At 39.4% G+C, this 20,948-nt stretch overlaps 1 protein-coding gene across 4 annotated transcripts; it reads left to right on the forward strand.

The window, feature by feature from the left end:
• The first annotated feature begins 65 nt into the window (after window positions 1-65).
• On the forward strand, window positions 66-20,662 carry PRR14L (proline rich 14 like). 4 transcript variants are annotated; one of them, XM_040604702.1, is made up of 9 exons: window positions 66-119; window positions 1,246-1,755; window positions 3,297-3,378; window positions 4,675-10,474; window positions 13,830-13,898; window positions 14,672-14,846; window positions 15,136-15,242; window positions 16,259-16,330; window positions 17,019-20,662. In XM_040604702.1, the coding sequence occupies exons 2-9, from the start codon at window positions 1,291-1,293 to the stop codon at window positions 17,293-17,295; spliced, it is 7,047 nt and encodes a 2,348-aa protein (XP_040460636.1). In that variant the 5' UTR covers window positions 66-119; window positions 1,246-1,290; the 3' UTR covers window positions 17,296-20,662. The 4 variants fall into 4 exon arrangements, 2 of the variants coding, with proteins under 2 accessions (XP_040460636.1, XP_040460651.1); XM_040604717.1 differs by lacking the exon at window positions 66-119 and having other exon boundaries at window positions 500-1,755; window positions 4,675-4,740; window positions 5,620-10,474; XR_005829451.1 differs by lacking the exons at window positions 66-119; window positions 15,136-15,242; window positions 16,259-16,330; window positions 17,019-20,662 and adding an exon at window positions 10,765-10,838 and having other exon boundaries at window positions 490-1,755; window positions 14,672-14,702.
• Window positions 20,663-20,948: the final 286 nt, after the last annotated feature.

Raw genomic sequence — 20,948 nt, forward strand, 5'->3', positions numbered from 1 at the left:
GGGGCGGAGCCATATCAACGGCCGGCGGCGCGCCCGGATGAGGAAGTGATGTGACTGGGGAGGGGGCGGACGTGTGGGGGGGCGGCGGTGTGGGAAGAGCGGGGCCGGCGGCCGCTGAGGTAACGGGAGCGGGGCGGTGTCGGACTGCGAGGGGTGGGGGTGGGGCTGTGCCGCTGGTTGTGTGGGCAGTGGTACTCCCAGTGGAGCGAGGGGCGAGCGGTTGCGGGGGGGCTTGGCCCGGCCCTGCCTGGGCGCGTCGGGCGGCTTGCGGGGCCGAGCGCGCGCTCTACCGGCACCGGGGGACGCGGCGGGGGTCGCGTACTTACCGAGAGCGGCGGGCTGCCCCGGGGCGCTCGCTGCCTTGGCGAGGGTGTGACCCGGCGGCGGCGGGCGCGGCAGGTGTCGCCGCTGCGCGGGGTGGCGGTGCGGGGGGCCCTGCCTGGGCAGCCGGGGCAGGGCGCGGGGCCGAGCCCGGCCGCGCTGCGGGGAACAAAGGCGGGTCCGGCCCTGGGCAGCCGGCCGGCACCGCGGGGAGGGCGGCGGTGTCCCGAGGGCGGCCGCAGGTGTAGTCGCTGAGCTCTGCCTCGGGAGCAGCGAGGTCCGCGCTGACCGAGGAACCGGTGCTCCTGTGAAAGTCCGGCTTAGCCCGCGGCCGGTGCCGGTGTGTCCTCAGGAGCGGGGAGGCCGGCCGTGGTGCCGGCAGCGCCTGTGTCCCGGGGAGCGGCGGGGCTGCCGTGCGGGCATAGCGTGCCGGTGGGAGGGGGCTGCGTGTGGTGGCCCGTCTCTGGGAAGGGTTCTCTCGGGGCAGGAGGCAAAGGAAAAAAACTCGGGGTTCTTTTTCCAAAGGTTACAAACTGAAGAAAATGGCAGGAAAACAAATAATGCTTCGGTTTGAAAATTGCAAGAAAACAAGTAATCCTTTGGTTTTAGCCAAGGAGTAGGATGGCTGATACCAGCCCCAGCCGTTTACCTTTCAGTCTTTTCAGGTTTTCCGGAAGATGAGGTTGTGTCTGCAGGGAGACATTTGAATGTGAAGACAAGGCTTGGGAACATCTGTTTGTCCATACTTTCTTCCTTTGTTAACAAAGCATTTTGTTAGATACTCAAATGTTTCTCAGCTCCTTTCTTAAAAAAATTAAGAAGTATCTTTCTTAAACATTGATTGAATCTTGAAGAATGAAGTTTTTAATCTAGAGTTTACCCTTACGTATGATGGTTTAACATTGTTGGCTGTTTTTTTTTCAGGTTAAACTGTGAAAAGCTCAGGACAACCGACCTTCAGCTGCCCTGATGCTATCATCTGGGGTGGAACCTCTCCTTGATTCTTCTGTGTCTGCTTTGACAAAGGAGTTGTACACTGGACTGCCAGAGGGCATCTCCACTGAATTTATGGCTGTGTCGGAGCCTAATGTTGGATTAGATGCAAAATCGGATGTGTTGACACCTGTGCTGGCACAAAGTGACAGTCAGTCAGCTGAGCATCATAGGACTTCTGGAGTAGAAAAGTTTTGTCAGAAGACGGAGGACTTGGCTGAAAGGCTGAAGGGGATCTCGCATGGGCCAGCAGAATTGCTTACTGAAAAATTACTAAAGGCTGCAGACCTTGAAGAGGATGAAAAAAACAAAAAAAGAAACTTTAGGATACTAGACTGCTCTGGTGATGGATACCAGAAAGAAAACAAAGAGGCACGATGTGCTGAGGAGTGTCATGCTGAGTGCTGTGCTCCAACTCTGGGGGAAAGTTGGTCAAAACAAGTAAGCAAATGCAAAAGTTCCTCCCTATATGTTATTTTGACTTTAGGGTTTGAGTGACTCAGCAGAGAACTTAGTCCATGTGGTTTCCTGTTCATTATTTGTGTCTTCTGGCATTATTTAGATTATCACAGGTCCAGTGAAAAATCAGATTATACTTCAGTAGACCTGCAGTATTTTAAAATATCAAGCTTTCACTTTCTTAAATACTGTTGAAATGGTGTGAGGCAGGTAAGTGACAATGAGGGACAAAACTGACTGGTGACTAAAAAGAAGAGAATCAACTTTAAAAGCTCCTTGCCTAGTATCCATGTTTGTGGGTACAGCGTATTCTGCTGGTACAGTCATGCCCAGTCAAGGTACTAACAACTAAATAATAATTTCAGTCAATAAATATAAAAATAAATAGTTATTTCAGGTAATACTTTTAGAATGCTACAGTGGTTTCAGTTTAGTATTTCTGGTTTTAATCTAAAAAGAAGTATTATTCTTAATTTTTAGAATTATTTTTTGTAATTGGAGAGGAAATCACTGTTTCCTCTTTCAAAACAAGAAACTCACATGGTCATGGCTTTTTTTTTCCCCCCTGTCTTTTCTAGCAAACATTGATGATAAAAATGTTATGTTTAGGTAAAGGCTGCTGAAAAATGTGCCAAAGAATACTCTACTAAAAAATGAAGTCACAAAACTCTCTATTTAAAAAATGAGATTTTTAGTGCCTTTCTTGATCAATTGTCTTTAGTTTGTAAATAGTTTTCACACACATGTAAAGAACATAGGGGAGAAAAAAAGTACTGTGACTGAACACATACCAGCCAGGAAATACCTGATAAGGTGTTTTACACTAATTACTGGATGCTGTATAATACTAAAATACCTTGTGGTTTTACCTCTGCGTTTTGATACCTGATTTGTTCAAAAATTTGTGAAAATAAAGTTTATTATTTTTACATATTAATTTGGTTTTCCAAGGTGGACTTCAACGTATTTCAAAATGCAGGTAGTTTGGTTGTGAGGTCTTGTTTTGGTTTGACTGGAGACTTCTTTGCAAGTAGTCCTAGGTCGTCTGTTGGTGGGTTTGTGGTTTTGAGCCAAGGGAAGGAATAGTAGAAGGCCAGTTCTAGTAAAGATTAGAAAATGCATGCATCTTGCCAGAGGTATACAGTAATGGTTTGGAGATGTGAGAGAAACTGGGAGAGTGGATTACTCTTCTGATTCAAATTTGCGACAATTTGCATTTTAAGCCACTTAAATTTTAGCTGCTTGCATCGCAAGACTTCATTGATGCTAGATACAAATCTTTTCTGGATGCATCATTGTTTAATAGTAAGATCACAGTGATCGATAGGATCAGAGAGGAATGACAAGTGCTTGTGTGAACCACTCACAATACAAGGCTGTCTCTGGGCAAGGGCTGATATGTTCTGAGGCATCTTGGTTGTTTTCTTATTGAGAACTAACCTAGTTGAGCATGTACAGTCCCTGAAACATGCTAAATGTTTCAGAAAATCGATGAATGTCCACTGATATTTGTCTTGTTTCAGGAGGACCCTCACTTAAACCAGCATGAGGTGAAGTCTTTGAGAACTGGTTGCACTGAAATAGCAGGATCTCTGAAGAACAGAGGTGCGTATTTTAGTTGTTCACCCCTGTCTGCTCCCTGCTTCTCTCCCAGATGGCTTTTCATTGATTCAGAATTGATAGTGATTGTGGCATAGCTCATTTGTTTTGCTTCACAGTAGAAACTATTACCTTGCATAGCTAGAACAATATGAAAAATTATTCCTCTGCTTTTTCTTGATAGCATGTGTACTTTCCTGAAGACCTTTCATGTACAAGACATGTTTTAATTATTTAATTCAAATACTTATTTACCCCAAAGCAGGCATTGATTTTAATAGCAGATGTTTTGCATTTCCTTTTGTTTCAAAGCTGGATTATATGAGACCAGTAATAGCAAAGATGTGAAAATTATGACTCATTCATTTTCTGATGCTTAAAAAAGTTAAAAGTGCAGAATCCAAAGGAAGAGGACAACAAAACTAGTTCTTGATTTCATTATGATCCATAATCTTCTAGCTCTGAATACTATGGTCACTTTGCCTGCATCTAATATTTTCTTTCTCTCCGTTCCTTCATAATGAAAACTTGTACTTAGTCAAAGAATGCTGTCTAGTCTTAGACCTTAGTAGAAAATATGAAAGAGATCTGTAGAAGTCTGAGCACATGTTTCCTGTGAAGTTTTGAATAGGAAGATATTTACAGTAACTAATTTTTTTAATTGGCACCTTCTTTGTGATTTTATTAATAATCATAACTTTTTGGACAGAATGAGATGTGCCTTGTGTTCCTATGGAAGACTTACTGCCAAAGATGCCTTCAAGGAAGAAGAAATGGACGTGGTCGCTCAATGCACAGCTATATTTTTAGGATAGAGCAGATAAAGTACTCGGCTATGTTGAGCTTTGATGTTACAAATAAGCATCATTTGGAAGGTGTCCCTGCCCATGGCAATGGGAGTGGAACTAGATGATCTTTAAGATCCCCTCCAGCTCAAACCATTCTATGATTCTGTGATTATGATATTGGCCATGACTTCATATGTATTGACTCATAGACCTGCATAGCACTTAGCTCGATACTAGAGGAATCTGAAAAATGCAGGTCTTTGGATGCCTGCTGCTTGTGGGGAATGTTTGTTTTGGAAACAATTGCATTTTTTACCTTAGGTTTGGGGGTGTGAGGTGTTTTTTCTCCTAAAGGCTTGTACTAGAATCAGTAGCATCAGTTCTCACTTAAAAACGTTTTAGTGACCAACACTATACTCAATATTGTGTACAATACTAAAAGGAACTTAGTAAGCTGAATGCCTTCTACATTTAGTATATGGTTCTGATTTGCTCTGTTCTTTTTCTCTTGCAGAAGAAGACCAAGCAAATGTTCAGGTGACAGCTGAAAGTCTGCCAAAGCTCACTGATGAAGTACAAGGTATGAAGTCTGATGGGACTAGGATATTTAGTAAAGCAGGATACAGGAATGACAGAGTGAGTAAAGGTCTTCCACCCGAGAGCAACGAATGCCCAGATGTAGACTCAGTCATGGCCAGAGCTGGGGTTTTGGAAACCAGCATGTTAGATTTTTTAGAGCCTTTAAAAGTCACAAATGTTGAATCAGCCACAGATCATACACAAGAAACAAATGAATATAATGGGTTGAAAGCCCTTAGTGCCATGCCATTGAGAACAGGGGGTAATGTTGTATCTGTTTTGGAGACTAGAGGAGAAAAATTACCCAGACAAAATCCTGTTAATGAATTGAGTACATCACTTGCTAATTGCCAGACTTATCAGCGGGATGAAGAAAACAATGTTCGTGACTTCTGTACTGGTCCTGTACCTAAACATAATGAACCACATAGATTGTCATCAGTAGAAAGCTGTAGAACACTCTCCACAAAAAGTTCTGAAGGCTTATGTTCGGTTCTGACAAGCATCAGTTACCTGGACTTTAGAAACACACCACTAGAAAATAGTACTGCAGCCCATGGAATTCTGAATGAAACACCTGAAAAGCATCTTCCTAAAAACACTGAAAGTCAGACTCATTATGATCATGGAACTGGGTTTGTAGAAAATCGAACCTCCACATCCATACCAGTAGAGCAGATCTCAGTGGTAAGGAGCGAAGGATTATCTAGCGCTAAAACTGATCACAGGGAAGTAAGTGCTAGTATAAGTAAATCATACATCTCTGAATTTGAAGAGGCTGCTGAAGTCCGGAGAAAAATTGCAGTGGGAGGTAACGTTGAAGTTTGTAGCTGGCCTGAAGCTCAAGAGGGTGCTAATTCTGAACATTGTCATTCTTCAGTTTTTAGTTCTGTTGTTTCATCACCCGAGGAGTTGTCAAAAGAAAAATTTAAAATGGTCCCATCAGAAGGTGTTAAGTTGAAAAAGGACCAGTGGCAGTTCTCTGTCAGTGATCTATGCAAGGATGATATAAAAGAAAACAGTCTATTGATGGAAACAGCCAACGTTGCTTCCCATGAAATTGGACAGACAGACACATGTTTTTATAATACCTCCAGGAAAATTTCTCCTCCCAGTAGCCATAGCTGTCTGGATCTTAGTACCAAGCTAGAAAAAGATTCATCTGAGGCACAACTGCTTGAAAAGGAGTCTAAAAGTAATAAATCAGAAGAGTTGGCTGGCAGTTTAGTTGAAACTACAGAAGCTAATAGTAATGATAGTTTGTCCACTAGCAAAACTAATTTGATTTATATGCTAAATGTAACTCTACCTCCTGTTGCACAAAACTCAAGAGAACTTCATCAACACGAGTGTCCTCCTTGTACTGCTGCTGAGGTTTCAAACAGGGACAAGGGTTGGAGTAATCTCTCTGGAAAAAAATCAGTTGGTGCTTCTGGAATAGCGGGGGAACCAGTTGCTGAAATTGTGCTTCGTAAAGACAAATTCAAGTCTTCAGTAAGTTCCAGGACTTTTGATAATCCTAATATGACAAGCAAAATTTTCCAGAAGAACACGAAGTCTTCAGTGGGAGAGACAGAGAGTGTGGTCTCTGGTTTAGAAAGTGAACATGGTGGCACGTGGAATTGTAATAATCAAGACCAGTGTACAGCTGCCAGTACTTCCTGTGTTTTATTAGGGAGTTCATGTATAGATTATGTTTTCCCGAACAGTCATTCTTCTAACATTGAGGTTGATAAGAAGATTGAAGAAAATGATGATTTGGAAGGAGAAGTTTCAGCTGCATATAATAGTAAAAAGTCAATCATCTGCCCAGAAGCCCATTCCTCTTTGCTTTGTGGATCTCTTCCTTGTGAAGATGACTGGGGCAACAGAGGTGTAGATCTGCATGAGATAAATGACATTTCCACAGCAAAAAACATGTTTTGCTCAGCTTATACTGCAGAGAAATGTATTGCTACCTCAGTAAGTGATGAGATTTCAAATAAGAATATGGAGGTTGTGAAACAATTTAATATTTGTGGAATACCAGATGGCAGTGAAATTGATTGTGACAGAGATGAGGCAAAAGAACATACCAGCGTGTGTGCTCTTCAGACAGATGAATTTAATAAAATAAGAACTGTGGATTCTCCAAAGGCTCCTAAAGGCAATTGGAGAAATAAGGCGAGCGGCAATCAGAGAAATGAGTCTAGTGAACAGCTATTAGTCAGATATTTGAACAAAAAAACCTGTGTTCATAATTCTGGATTTTGCAGCTGTCCATTAGGCCCAAAGAAGAGAGAGTTAGACACTTATGAGAAGAAAGCAGTGTCATCACTCACAGCTAATCCCTCTGAGTTACGTAGCACTTTGATCTGTGATACATGTCCATTACTCAACAACATGAATATTCAAGCACGACATGCTAGCCAAACAGAAAAGATCCTTTGTCCAATGGAAAATCAGTGTCTTGCATGTCAGAGTGAGTTTGATGGCCCAGATCCAGGCAGCAAGCAACATTTAGAAAGTTTAAACAACCAACCAAACACTGGCTTACAAACTACAGCTAGTTCTGTGGAAGAAACCAAAATACCAATTGGCTGCAGTCAAAGTGAAGAGATGCTGTTAAAAACAAGTAATGACCTGCCTCCATTAGTTCATAAATATGCACAACAAGACAGTTTTCCAGGAACTCTAAAAGGGAATGTAATGAATTTGGACTCTTTCAGTTGTGTGAGAAGTGAAGACTGTTCAGGATCAGGTTTCATCAGTGATCTAATTGAAGAGAAGGCAATCAAATTAAAAGAACAGGAGAATGGATGTGAAAGAGGAGATAAAGGAACTCTCAAAGAAAGCTTTTCTGATAGCAAATCACATTGGGTACAGCATGCTTGCTTTATCAAATGTGCAAAAGAGCAAGAAGAGCTAGAGTTTGCAGGGAACAAAATGCAACAATCTTTGCCAACGAAGTGGTTGGTGGAGGACCAGAAAAACCTAGTTAGTGCCCAATTTTTGCCCTTCTCATCAATTCATGGGAGTCTGTCATGCAAGCCAGAAAATATGAATGTGCTTTCAGAGATGGAAAACAAAAAAAGTCTGAGAATAAAATCTACCTTAAATAACTCTTGCCCACAGTTAACGTTTGAGCCTGGTAAAGAAACTGATGCTCAAAAGGGTATTGGTCCATCCCATTTTGGAAAGTTGATTGACATCCAGGATTCCTTCAATGAGACTCAGGCGGATTCAGAAACACCATCAGCTCTGAACCTGGGAATCTGTCAGCCTGAGAAAGAAAAGCTATGTGTGTCATCTGAGAATACACAAATAGATAATTGTGGTTCATCTTCAGCCAAAGTTTTAAACAAAGACTCTTCAGTGACAAAACCTCTTCCTGTAACAATGTCTGTTAAGAGAAAAACCAGCAATACTAAGATTCCATCTGCAGAGAATGAAATGGCAGCTAGCTTTTTGAATGGTGCAAAAAGCTCAAGAGTTTGTGCACACAGCAAAGAAAGTCTGAGAGATGAGGGGCATAGCATGGTAACTGTAAAAGACATGGATGTAACTGCAACAAAAAGTACTCACCGTGGAGAGAAGTTTAAGAACACATATGTACAAGAGAAGATGGGAAGAGAAGCAGCCCCTAGAAAAAAGTCACCTGTAGATTCTTGTCTTGATGGAGAAGATTGTCAATGGGCCTTGTTACAAGATTCCAAAGAGTCTGGTAGCAAAATTGGCCCTCACAGTGCTGAGAATTTTGGAAATGTTTTGGAAAAAATCACAAGATCTAATCTATGTAATCTTTCAAAAGAAAGAAAACATGACACAACGCTCACAAACTTAGCGGGTACCAGTCTACTTTCAGAAACTGTGCATGATGGTCAAGCTGAAGGTGTGTCTGATGCAGAAACCTCACCAGAATTGCAGTATAATACAACACTCACATTTTATCCACTTACGAGAATACTATCAAACAGTTGCAAAGAACCATTCCCAAACTGTGTGGTTTGCAGTGAAGTATGTGTGCCTTACAAATTAAATGCACAGAGCCAAGAAAATGTAAAGGAGATTACAGAAGGCCAGGACACTCTACCAACTCATTCAGTTTGCAAGGCAAATGTGGCTTTATCTTCAGAGAGACTTGACCAAATAGAGACATGTCAGGTACTTAAGCGAAAGAAGGAGTATGAGAAGATGGAAGTCCATCTGTCAGACAAGGCACAGCAGGAACAGAAGTCAGAATATCAAGGGAAAGCAAAAATCATACTGCAACCAAGTATGTTGCACAGTTTTGAACTCATATGCAGCTCTTCAAATGAATCGGTGACATCAAGAAATAAGGAGTTTGAAGGTCCTTCAGAGGAGATTTTTGCTGTCAAAAGCAGTGAAAATAAACTATGTAGCACTTTACAAGAGGTTAGAAGGCCAAAGATTACCACAGATATTATTAGTTCACAGTTTTTGAAGACTCAGGATTCAGAAATGGAAAACCTGAACCTTAATTTAGGGTATGTTGGAAGCCCTGGTGCCTTTGGAAATTTAAATAAACGAAGAGGATCTCTTCCACTAAAAAGACAGCCTGCAAGGGCATGCAAGAAAGTTTCCACATCGTATCAGCTAAAAACCGTAAGAAAAAAAAATAGGAGTTCACTTTTTTTTGAGGTTCCCCCAGAAATATTGCCTAAGCAGGAAAACACACTTCTCAAATCTTTGTACGTACCATGTAAATCATCGACAATGGAAATGGAAACAGCCATGAGATTCATGCATATGCCGAGGCAGAGGGCCGAGAGGTGCAGTTTGTTGAACAGCTTGAAATTTAGAAAATGTACCAAAGAACCAGCATTGTTGAGCAAGCTGTCTGCAATGGCTAGCAAACTCCTGGCACCTGCCAAAAGCATCCATAACTTAGAACCTCTGCCATGTTCTTCTGAAATTCTTCCAGCGAGTGAGAGGTACAGCCAACGTAGATCTAAAAATCTATTGGAAGCCTTTTCTTGCATTAACAGGAACTTACAATCATGCTGGGCTGACAGTTGGTGCACCAAGATGTTCAGCTTTCAGTCTTTGGCACTTTATCCTGTAGAATCTACCAAAATACTTTCTTCAGGCTTGAGCCACAAGCCTCCAACGTCTTTCTTGGATACCCCAGTTTTCCCAATTTCTGTTCACATAAAATTGGAATCCAGTCCTGTGACAGACCTCACAGGGATTACATCCCAGCACTCTGTACCTCACCGACTAGTTTTGCAAGAAATGCCAGCACCACCTTCAAAATTGACTTTCTCTTTTCTCCTGTCTCGGAGCTGTTCGAATACAAGAGCTTTTAAGGAAGATTCCAGTCTAAATAATGAGTTGCATTCTCTCTCTGTAACAACTCCAAGGGCTGTTGCCCTTCATCCTGACAATGGAAGAAATGCCATAGCTGAAAGAAGAGGAGCTTGCTCCATGCTTGGCCTTCACACAGTGTTAGCACTTTCTTCCCCTGGATGTTACAGGATTTGGACAAGAAAAAGAAACTTAAGCAGCCATATTCCTACCATCCAGAGACTATTTATATCACAATTCGCACAGGGTTTGAAAGGGGCAAGGTATCCAACTTCTGTATCAGATGACCTCGTCTCTTCCTTGCCATACTCATTGGGCAGGGTACTATCCATATGGAGTCAGCATGGTCCTTCTGCCTGTCTCTCCGAAATCACTCCTCTCCATTCCAATCACTGCAAGTGGCAGCCAGGCGTGGGCATCGAGAACAGGTAAAACCCATCAACTTATTTCTGAGATTAAACATGTATAGGGTATGTATGTACTTCTTTCTGGGAGGGAGAGGGTAATTGCAGCTTGCGTTTGAGGGTCCCTGTTTCACAGGGAATGCTCTACACATTCTGCTCCAAAAATGGCTCAACATGGAAGATTCTTCCCTTCGGAACAGTCTGTTAGCTGAATTTAAATATATTTGCCTTCTCTTCTTTAATACTATCCTGTTTTGGCAGAATGGCTAACTCTATTTTCTTCTCCCTTGCAAAATATACACACCATGCATCAGAATATATAATGCAGAAAGGTGAGCTACTTCATTAGGTCTATTCAGAGTGACTGCAGAACAACTGGATTTCTGAGGTAGGAAAGTTTTTTTCAGAGGTCTGAGCCACAAGTGCCACTTGGAACCACCGTAAAATCTTCAGTATCAGATTAGGAAGAATCCTAACGGGCGGGGGGTGGCATTCAGTTAAATTTTTAATTGTATTCCTCAACTGTTCTATGCTAATTTGAACCTCTTTATGTGTGCTATGCCTTTTGATATTATGTGCCTGATGTATTGTTGGCATAAGCAAGTGTAGCTCTAGTTCAGGTTGGTAATGAATTTGTGTGTGGGGTGTGTGTCATTCTTGTTAGTGTGGGAAGAGGACTGAAATCTACTCTGCTTATTTAATTTAACCTTGCTATCAGCGTTTGAGATCTTTTTACTAAGAAACAGAATGAGAGAGGAGGTTCCTAGCTCTGTTACAGGATTTTTGAACACTCTTGAGCAAAGATTGTGCTCTTTATGCCTCAGTGACATGCAGCAGTTCAGTCTCTGATTTTATAGTCTTGAAATTCCTGGACAGAGTACAGGCTCACAAGCACCGTAGAAAAGTCCATTTGATTAATTGTTTTGTTTAATATGGCAGTCTCTAGAGAACCATTGAATTTGGCTAATCTTATGTCATAGCTTGACATGTGTATAACCAAAAATCTTGCTAGATAACTAATGCTGCATTTTGCTTTGTATAAATAACATACCTAAAAGTTTTTAACTTGTTAGTTTAAATTCTAATGGCTACCAGAGGTGGGAGTGAGCTTGTGCAAGTACAACTCCATTCTGGGAGTCATCTGCACTCTGCACTGAAAGAATGAACTTGAATAATGGCATAGAGACAACTTCACAGTGCATTTTATTGGAACTGCATTCTTCATTCCATATGAGTCAATATATCAGGCTGAATTTTCCTAGTGTACAAATTAGTAGTCTGGAAGTAATCGTACCAACACTAAACTTAAAAATAAGACAGTGCTGCCATTCTTTTAAAAACAAAACAAGTACCGTAATTTTAAAAACTTATTTCTGTGTATGAGGTGAATTTATTATTTTGTATTGTTGAGGCATGTTGGACTGGGGAGATCAGAGCTGATTTATGCTGTCGTGTTTTCTCCCATATTTAAGTTTATAGACTCCTAGGCAGCTTGTTACAGCATATCTAGTTAGCTAAAGTGTAAGAGGATTTAATTCCTTCATGTAAAGGGTAATTTGAAAACAAAATGTTTTGCTATGAATGATCTTTATCCCAAAGGAAGAGAAGCGAAATCTAACCTTATTATTTCAAGTGAAAAATAACCCAAAGTAAAAATAGTCTAAAACTAATTTTTTCTCTGAAATAACTTAAAAATATATATGAGGGACCCTTAATTCTTCAGCCCCACTCAGGTTTTCTTTAAAGGAAAGTTATTGCAGCATGCAGTGAGTTGAAGGGAATGTTTGCAGAAATTTAAAGAAGTGCAGCAAATAAATTATATTCCTAAAACAGTTAAGCAAAAATTAGTATTAAAGGTTAAGCTGTAAATCAACATAAAGAACAAAACCTAACATAATATTTAACACCATTTTAGATTTCATTTTGCTGAAGATTGACAGCCTGTTCTCATAAACTAACATTTCTTTCTTTAAAGGTATTAACAGGAATGGTGAAAAGAGGATAATTCAGTAAATCTCTCTTAAATTCATGTGTACTCAAAAAGAAGTCTTATATGAAATAAATGTTTTGTATATAAATATAAGAATACAAGAAGTATGTGGTGCAGTATAAAAGCATTTTCAGCTCCCAGTATGACAAAAATCTTTGCCTGTTTTAAGATAGTTAAATATCAGAAAAATTAAAAAGTAGCTCCAAGTTCTCTGCAGGCCATTTTCTTCTGGAAGAGATTTGTCCACTTTAAATTATTTCTTTCATAGTTAGTGTTTTTAATAAACAGGAGACAAGGAACTGGAGCAGTTCTCCTGCCTAAAAATCATGTTCTGTCACTTCCACTGACAGTAATAAAGTATTCTTTAAGTTAAATCCTTTTTTAATTAATACTCATTTGGATTCAAAATTTATAAAGTGGCTTTTTTCCCTCCCTGTAATTTTATTGTTATTGTTGCATAAAACAGCAAACTCTGCCTCTAGCATGGAGGACTCTGATCCACTATTTATACAGATCCCAGTAGTGTTGAGGTAGTGAGTGGAATACTGAGAGAAAGAAAATGTTACAGTGTTGATACTAAATGACAATCACAATAAGTGGGTCTTTCTGACCTCCTGACTTACCTGTGCTGCCAGCCTGGTTCGTTTTCATTTCTTTTGTAGCATTCCAGTCTGGCTGTTAACTTCTTTGCTTCAGAACAGTTAGTTTGGGGATCTGCTGTCCAATGTAATAAAAGCTGTCCCAACTGATTATTTTTTTTGCTCTGCTATTAATAGCGTGGGCACAATAATAAAGCTTCATATTAAAAGGACTTAGAGCTGCTGTGTTGACTTATGCCATAGAATGATGGTAATTACCACCATTATGGAAATGTCTTTGGTGGTTCCAATCAATTAAGAATATTCATTTAAGATTGTTGGAGTTTGAGACAGCAGGGAGTTAATCTTCTGGAAATTCTTCCTAGTTACTGTTGCCACAATGCACTTTTTTATTTAGTAGGCTAATCCTTCAAGGGTTTTGGTTACTTTAATTTTAAAAACTGGTGGGTTTGAATGAGGAATATAGACTTTCATGGAAATAATTACAACTTTCAGACTAATACTGTCTCCCTCTTTGTGTACTTTTATCTCCTTTTCTCATCACTAACATTTTTAAGTGAAAGTAGGCCTATTTCCCTAACAAACCATCAGTGAAATCTAGTGGAATAAATGGCAGATGTGGCTTGTTTTTGTATCGTTTTAGTCTTTCACTCTCATTCCTGATATTGGCATTGTTTTGCTTACAGTTCAGTTTATACTAATAATTTTTCCCTCGTCTTTTTATAGTGTAGACCTAATTTCTGTCTTGTTTTGTTTTGTCGTGTTTTTTTTCATTCTTCTTTTGAACCAGTTATGCCATGTTACCGCACTTAACTATACAGAGTATGGAAGCACTACAGACTGCAGGTCATGAGATATGGTGAGTCTCTTGGAGTTTTATATATATTCTGAGTTGTGGGATTATGAGCTTTCTCAGAAAAACATTGCTTATGTCATTTTGGCCTTCAGCTTTTGGCAGTTCACTCCAAGAATAGCTTTCTGATTAAAAAGTTAGTGCAGTAAACTGATTGGATCATGTAATGGAGAAGTGTGGAGGGGCATTAATGCAAACACCTTGTAGATCACTGCACAGAACATTTCTGTTACTTTCAACCATGTTGTGCCGCCTCTTCTGAAACGAATATATGAAATTAGAAGTTTGTTTCCTTACTTGGATGTATATTCTTTCTGTCTGAGCGACTGGACATTAGGTGCTGAAACTTCCTTCTATTCTTTTTCAATGTCAGGATGGCAGATATAAAAGCTATTTTTTAAATTTATCTGTAAACAAAAAGTACAAGTAATAGTTGTGTCAAATAAATTCTTTGGCAGAAAAGGAGGATTAATCACTTTCTATCAGCAGTTACTAAACAGATCTGTAAAGTGTTTATATGAAAAGGAAAAGAGCGGTTTAAAATTAAATGTTCAAATCACTGCCGGTGTTTCATTTGTTTCAGTATCAGTGTGGGCTGCAGCAGTTTTTGGCTGTATGTATGTATCAGAGGAAGAGTTCACTCACTTGAACAATTTCTGTGAATTGCATTGCTTTTTGTGCCCATGTTGCAATTTAGGAACCTCACCTGAGAGCACGGAGTGCTGTTGCAGCATAAATTGGGTATTAATCTACATATATTCCCTTCTTTTCTGTTACAGTCTGGAAGCTTCATTCCCTCTTACGTTACCAAAGTCCTGCTCACTTCCAGAATCATTGCCGTCTCCCCCCAGGCTTTCAGCATCTGAGCTCCAGGTTCAGGTTCATGCCCTTGATAAAGCTGATGCTTCTATTCTTGCCTGTCTTAGATCCCAAGATGACACAGAACTGAAAAAAGTGAGTTCATTTTAGTTTTTAGATATTTGACACTCTTAGTTCCCCAGAACTTGAAGTTGCTGCTGCTGAATATTATCTAGTAACTGTTAAAGACGAGGAGAGAAAACAGGCTGCATGTCCTAGTCTGTGCTACTGCTTGCTTTTATTCAAGCAGAAAGAAGGTGGCAAAATAAAGGGAATGCTTATTCTATAAAAAAATGTATACTCAACATGAAAGGGAATTCTGTTGACTGGTGGGTTATTGATTTCTCAGTTATAACTTTTTTCTTTTTCTTTTTTCTTTCTTCAGACTGAGCCAGAAAAGAGACCAAAGAAAGTCTCACAGATCCGAATCAGGAAAACTGTTCCTAAGCCGGACCCTAACCTTACTCCAATGGGACTACCCAAACCAAAAAGGTGAGCAGTATCTTTTAAATGGACTCCTTCTACTTCCTGTTGCTTACACTTCCTGCATAATAATGGAATCAGTTCAGTAAATGCTTCTCTTACCACTGCTATTTTGTACACTCCCAGTTGAGTGATGTCTGATGTTTGCTTCCTGTATAAGAAAAGATTGATACAGCTGTATCAGAAGGCTGAAGAAAGAAAGTAGTCTTTGAAAATAACTTTTTTCAAGTGAGAAAGGATAAATAAAGAACTATGGGATATGAACTACTGACTGGGTTTTAGGCAAAATGTGAAAAACTAAGTTGCAATGGAATTATTTTCTAAAGAAGAAAGAAGTTCATATCAATAAACATACGTTGAAAATAAGTCATTCTACAATGCGCAGTGAGATGAAGTGATCTGTTAGCAAGTTTTGTTGATGCAAATTTTGTTGGGAGTTCTTCACAGTCCCTTCATTCTTTGTGGTATATGATCTTAGGGAAACATTAGTTCAGCATAACTGGGGTAATCACAGTGCCAGATCCTGATAAAGCTTTTCCAGTCAGTCATCTAGTAATTTGTTCACTTCTGTCTTAAACAGAAGTGCCAGCTTTGACAAAGGAATGCATTTCTTCAGAGATCAGCTTGCTAATTACGTGTCAATAAGTAACTTAGAATCAGTCTCCAGAGGTGAAATTTTAATCAGCTAAATTGTAAGTCTTTTCATACCTTCCACAAAAAAGTGCCTTGTGAAGAGATTTCCCTCCTTCTTTTGAGCATCATTATTTCAAAACATCATAGAACACTAGAAGGAATATTGACCTCTGCAGAAATGGCAAGTCTTGACCCAGACCTTTTAAAAACACTGTATGAAATTAGGTACTTAAGGACCTCATTTTTCATTCCTCCCTATTCCAAATTAGTTAAAGCATAATAAGTTAGCATTTAGGCATAGAACACAAACCATACTTGTTTCTTGTAAATCTGTGAAGAGAGGTGGTTTTGTAATACTTGTTTCTTGATTGATTTCTTCATTACTTTTTCAGGCTTAAGAAGAAAGACTTCAGTTTAGAAGAAATTTACACAAACAAGAACTATAAGTCCCCTCCTCCATCCAGGTTGGTTCTGCTTCCTAATGAGAAAACTAAGATAAATTTAAGTTACTTAAGCAGAGAGTGAGAGAGAGGAGATTAAAGGTGTCTGTAAGCTAAGAGGGAGATAAATGGTGGTAGGTTTTTTTAAATTAGTTTAAGAAGGCTAATTAAAAAATAATGTCTTTTAGTTCTGGGTGGAAAGCAGTGAAATAAAATGTGAACTAAGAATTTGCAGGTGTTTTAAGTATGGATTCGTATTTTTTTTTCACCTACTCATTCATTCCAGCTTCCATGCAAGTACAGTACTTACTTTTTCAAAATTCAAAGGCAACAAAATAGTCTTTAAAACACTGAGAATAACTGCCTGTCATCAAGTATAGCATGATTATCAAGACTGCTACGTTTTTCAATGTTTAAATCTATTCTATAAAATCAAGACTATAATTGTGCTTTTGAACTGAAATACAGATATAACGAGATTTAACCTAAATGTCTATGCACCAATATCAAATTATGTAGCTATCAGTAACGTGCAGTTGTAGGAGGTGCAAGCTGTGGATAGGGATACATTACAAGAGATGTGAAGGGACTATAAAACTGTAAGACTTAAAAGTCTTTTTACTTGGGTTACAAAATCCACCAGTCTGCCTGTCCTTGTAAGTTGGTTAACTCCTTCTTGAGTATTCAGGCGTCTGTCCTTTGCTTTTACCAGGAGCTTGGAAACAATCTTTGAAGAGCCCAAGGAGAGAAATGGACACTTGATCTCTGTCAGCCAGCAGAAGAGAAAGCGGATTCTAGAGTTTCAGGACTTCACTCTTCCCCGGAAAAGGAAGACACGAGGCAAAATCAAAGCAGTGGGTAGTTTCACCCGAGCAAAAAAAGCTGCACTGCAGAGTGTGGAATTAGATACTCTTTTGAGTCAGAAGCTAATGGACCTTGAAGCCTTTTTTGCAAAGGAGGCTGAGCAGGAGCAGGCCTCTAGCATCTGAGGGAGCCGTTTAGCTGAAAATGGTCCAATCAGCTCCTTGGGTATTTTATTCCTGTTGGGAGAAATCTACTGACTTCTTCATACATTACTCTACCAGTCTGTTCTAACATACAGTCATCAGTTTTTGGCTGTGGCCCTCTTTAAGGTGCTATTTTTTGTTGTTGGTGGTTTTTTTAATGCTGTTGGAGGGATTATTTAGGTTCCTGTTTGAGTGTGACACCGCCACATACAATGTACCATTCTTTCCCCAGCCTCTGGAAATTACTGCTAATGTTTAATTATGTTTAAACATCTTTTTGGGGTAGAGTAGGAGTGTAAAGGAGGAAGTAGTGCACCTTCAGTGATGCTAGAACTCTGTACTCCAGATCGTTTGCACATTTGAGTCTGCTGTTGTTACTGTAGTGGCTGTTTTGAATAACCTGACAGAAGAGATACGATGTTTGATAAAGATGAATTCTAGCAAACACATTCTTGATACACCACTAACTTTTTGATAATTAAAAGTAGCTATCTGGGTTTACTTTCAATTGTTTCTTCCTTCTGTTAACTTAGAAGGTTCCCTCTGAGTTTCTGTGCCCTTCCTGGCTTTGGGCAGCAGAAGCCCTACATTAACTAGACATTAAATAACTTGCACTTTGTATATGTTTCTTTATTTGCTGCGTGAGGACACCTTTTAACATGATTGAGCTCAAAAAAAGGTAATATTTTAAGAAAAAGTTATGCTCAATACTAATTTTTCCCAAATAATAGTTTTTACCTACTTGTCTGATGCCAACCTCTTCTCCAGAGGAGAAGCCCAGGAGGATTTTAAGCTGCAGGATACGCAGGTAGAGGTTTTTGTTTAATTGAGCTGAGCTGTTGCATGCAGAAAACACCAGCAAAATCTTAAGACTCATTTTTAAGTTATTTGAATTCCATTAAAAATATCAACTTGATTTTAACACCGACAAAAATACCCTTAAGATGGAAAAAAATTATTTTGTTACCATTTTAGATTTAAAATTCATGTAGCTTAGAATCAAATATACTCTGTACAGCACTGTTGTACATAATAGCTAGTGTTGTACAAAAAGCCTCATAGCATGTGGAATTATTTTTTTTTCATTATGTAATGTAATTATCTGATGCAGCACTGGACAATTTCTTAGCTATACCTTTTGAGGGAAGAGAGCTCCCTTTTGGGTTGTTAAATTTACTTGAAGCATAATTAAAAATGAATGCTAGCTGCAGTTCAGGTAATTTCTGTCCTTTAGTGCCTATAGAAGTTATTCAGGCAAAGCTGTCATTGCTGGGATGCCCAAATTGAATTAGTCTGTTATTTCTTTCACTTGTCACTTGAAACTTGCACTTTCTTACCTACCCATATAATAGAGTTTCTATTTACCTTCAAAATGAGCAAATATCTAGTGGGTGGGTATTTTTAATAAACTTCCAATAAATGCAGGACTGAAAATACCTTAATTATTTTCTGTGGCTCTGCCACTTCTGTTACTGACCAAACAGAAAACTAAAAATAACAAGCAATCTATTGAATTCCAGAGCTTTGAAAGTAGAGGAATGGGAGAGGATTATTACATATACTGTGTGTGCCTGAATCTTGAAAGAAATGTAATCTGGGCTTGTTTTGCTCCCAGTTTATGTGCCGGGATTCCTAGAAGTTTACATTCCTGTTTTGGAGGCTAGTTATCTTTAATCAGGAAGACTGAAGAAAAGGGAGGAGTGCACACTTAAAATAGTGATGTTTGGGTTTTGACAGTAAAATAACAAGGCAGACAAACTTTGAACATATTGACATAATATTTCAGCAGCAAGGTCTGGTTAACCTATTTGAGCTGCTATAGAACATTTTAATTGATATTTATTTTTATAAAAAGAAATCCCTAAAAAACAAAGGTTGTCTGCCTTTTAAAAAATGATTGAAACTTTCCCTATACTGGTTTGCCCAATTATTGACTGGTTGGAAGCTGTAGCAAAAGTGATATATATATATTTTTATGGTTTTATGCTATAGAATGGGATTGTTACACAGCATTGATTCACCTTCTATTAACACAGGAGGCTTCTAGTGCTGTGACACAATTGAGCTGTAACCTTACAGGGGCTTTTAAGGAAACAAGGGTATGGGTGGGAAGGGATGAAACTGGAGTCCAGGCAACCATGTGCTTTGAAACATGGAATGTGTTGGGTTTTCCTTTAGGTTGTGGGGTTCTTTTGGTTTTGGGTGGTTGGTGGGTTTTTTTGTCTGCTTCCCTGCTCTGTCTTGTTTCCGATTGCTTTGAAATAACATTTCTTAGCTTTCTTTTTAACAGCTACAGCAGAGAGAGCAGAGCAAAGAAAACACCCAATTCTCTCTTGTTTACAATTAATTGGAGGAGTTAAAAAATGATGTTGGCAGTTGCCTAGCTTGTCCCAGACCTTAGTTTGTGGAAACACAAATATACAGCATTATTCTGTTTTGGGTTAGTATTTGTAATGATGATAGAGACCTAAGCTCATTGAGACAAAGCATCACTTCCCCTGCTTCAGCATATAGATGTCTGTCACGCTTGTGCAATTTTTCTTTTTTCTTATCCCACCTCTGTTCCTGTTTACAGCACTTGTGGAACAGCCTTGTTCCTTGTGGTTACTGCTCGTACACTGGGAGTGATGACTGTGGAAAAGTATTTGCCATTCTGAGCTGCTTCTATCTCAGATACTTGAAATAAGAAAGTATAGAGGATAGATCTTTGGGGATCTTGCATACATCCCCAGCTGAAGGATATGTACAGTTGCCTTTTCATAAAGTGAGCCCACTCCAGTGAGGATTTTTGAAGTCATTGAATATACTGCTCACAGAAATATGACTAGAGCAGCTTGAGAAGAGTTGCAAACCTTTTGTCATGTACTGTCTCTTAGAAATAAATTTTGCAGAGCCAGGCAGCTCTTTGCTAAATTTTTTGATTATGGGAGGCAGGAAGATCACTTCCAAAAACAATTTTTTTTTCATCATGCTACAACTGGAGCAGCTGAGGTTACTTAGTGTATGTTACAGCATTTGCCTGGCTGGTCTTGTGGCTGCATACATTTGAGTTTTGATGCTTGCTGGGTATGATTTTCTGCAGGCAGTTCTCATTTAATGTATTTAATTTGTGGTGGGCCTTCAGTATGTTATGTTCCAGGTGCTCTTCTAGAATATGGATGGTAACTGTGGATTAAAAGTCTATGATGCTATCAAGCTAACAAATAGCTCAATGAGAATTTGTATGCTTGTGCCATTAGTCTCCATCATGCTTTTGGCATTTTGTTTCTATTCAATATTGTGTGAATCTAAAATTTTACTGTTTCTTTTGTGTGTGTTTTTAATTTATGGAAATAAATTTTTCTGAGAACCTTTCAGTTTTTTAAGGCCTTCTTTAGGCTTGCATCAGTAAATATGCATGATATATCACTCTTGCATTCCTGGGTGGAAGAGGTGGAATCTCCAAAGAGATTAATGCCATTAAGTAACTGACTGGGCGGGTGGTGATTCATGGAGCAGCAATTCTGGAGTTCATTCATCCGTAGCCATGCTTTAGCAGGAAAGTAATAGACCAGGGGGATTTCAAGCGTGATCCTAGCTGCTGCTATTCACAGCAGTGAGCCAGACAACATCCATCTCATAAGGCAGTAGAGCAG

This window comes from Falco naumanni, chromosome 1 (assembly GCF_017639655.2).
Source record: "Falco naumanni isolate bFalNau1 chromosome 1, bFalNau1.pat, whole genome shotgun sequence".
Classification (NCBI taxonomy): Eukaryota; Metazoa; Chordata; class Aves; order Falconiformes; family Falconidae; genus Falco; species Falco naumanni.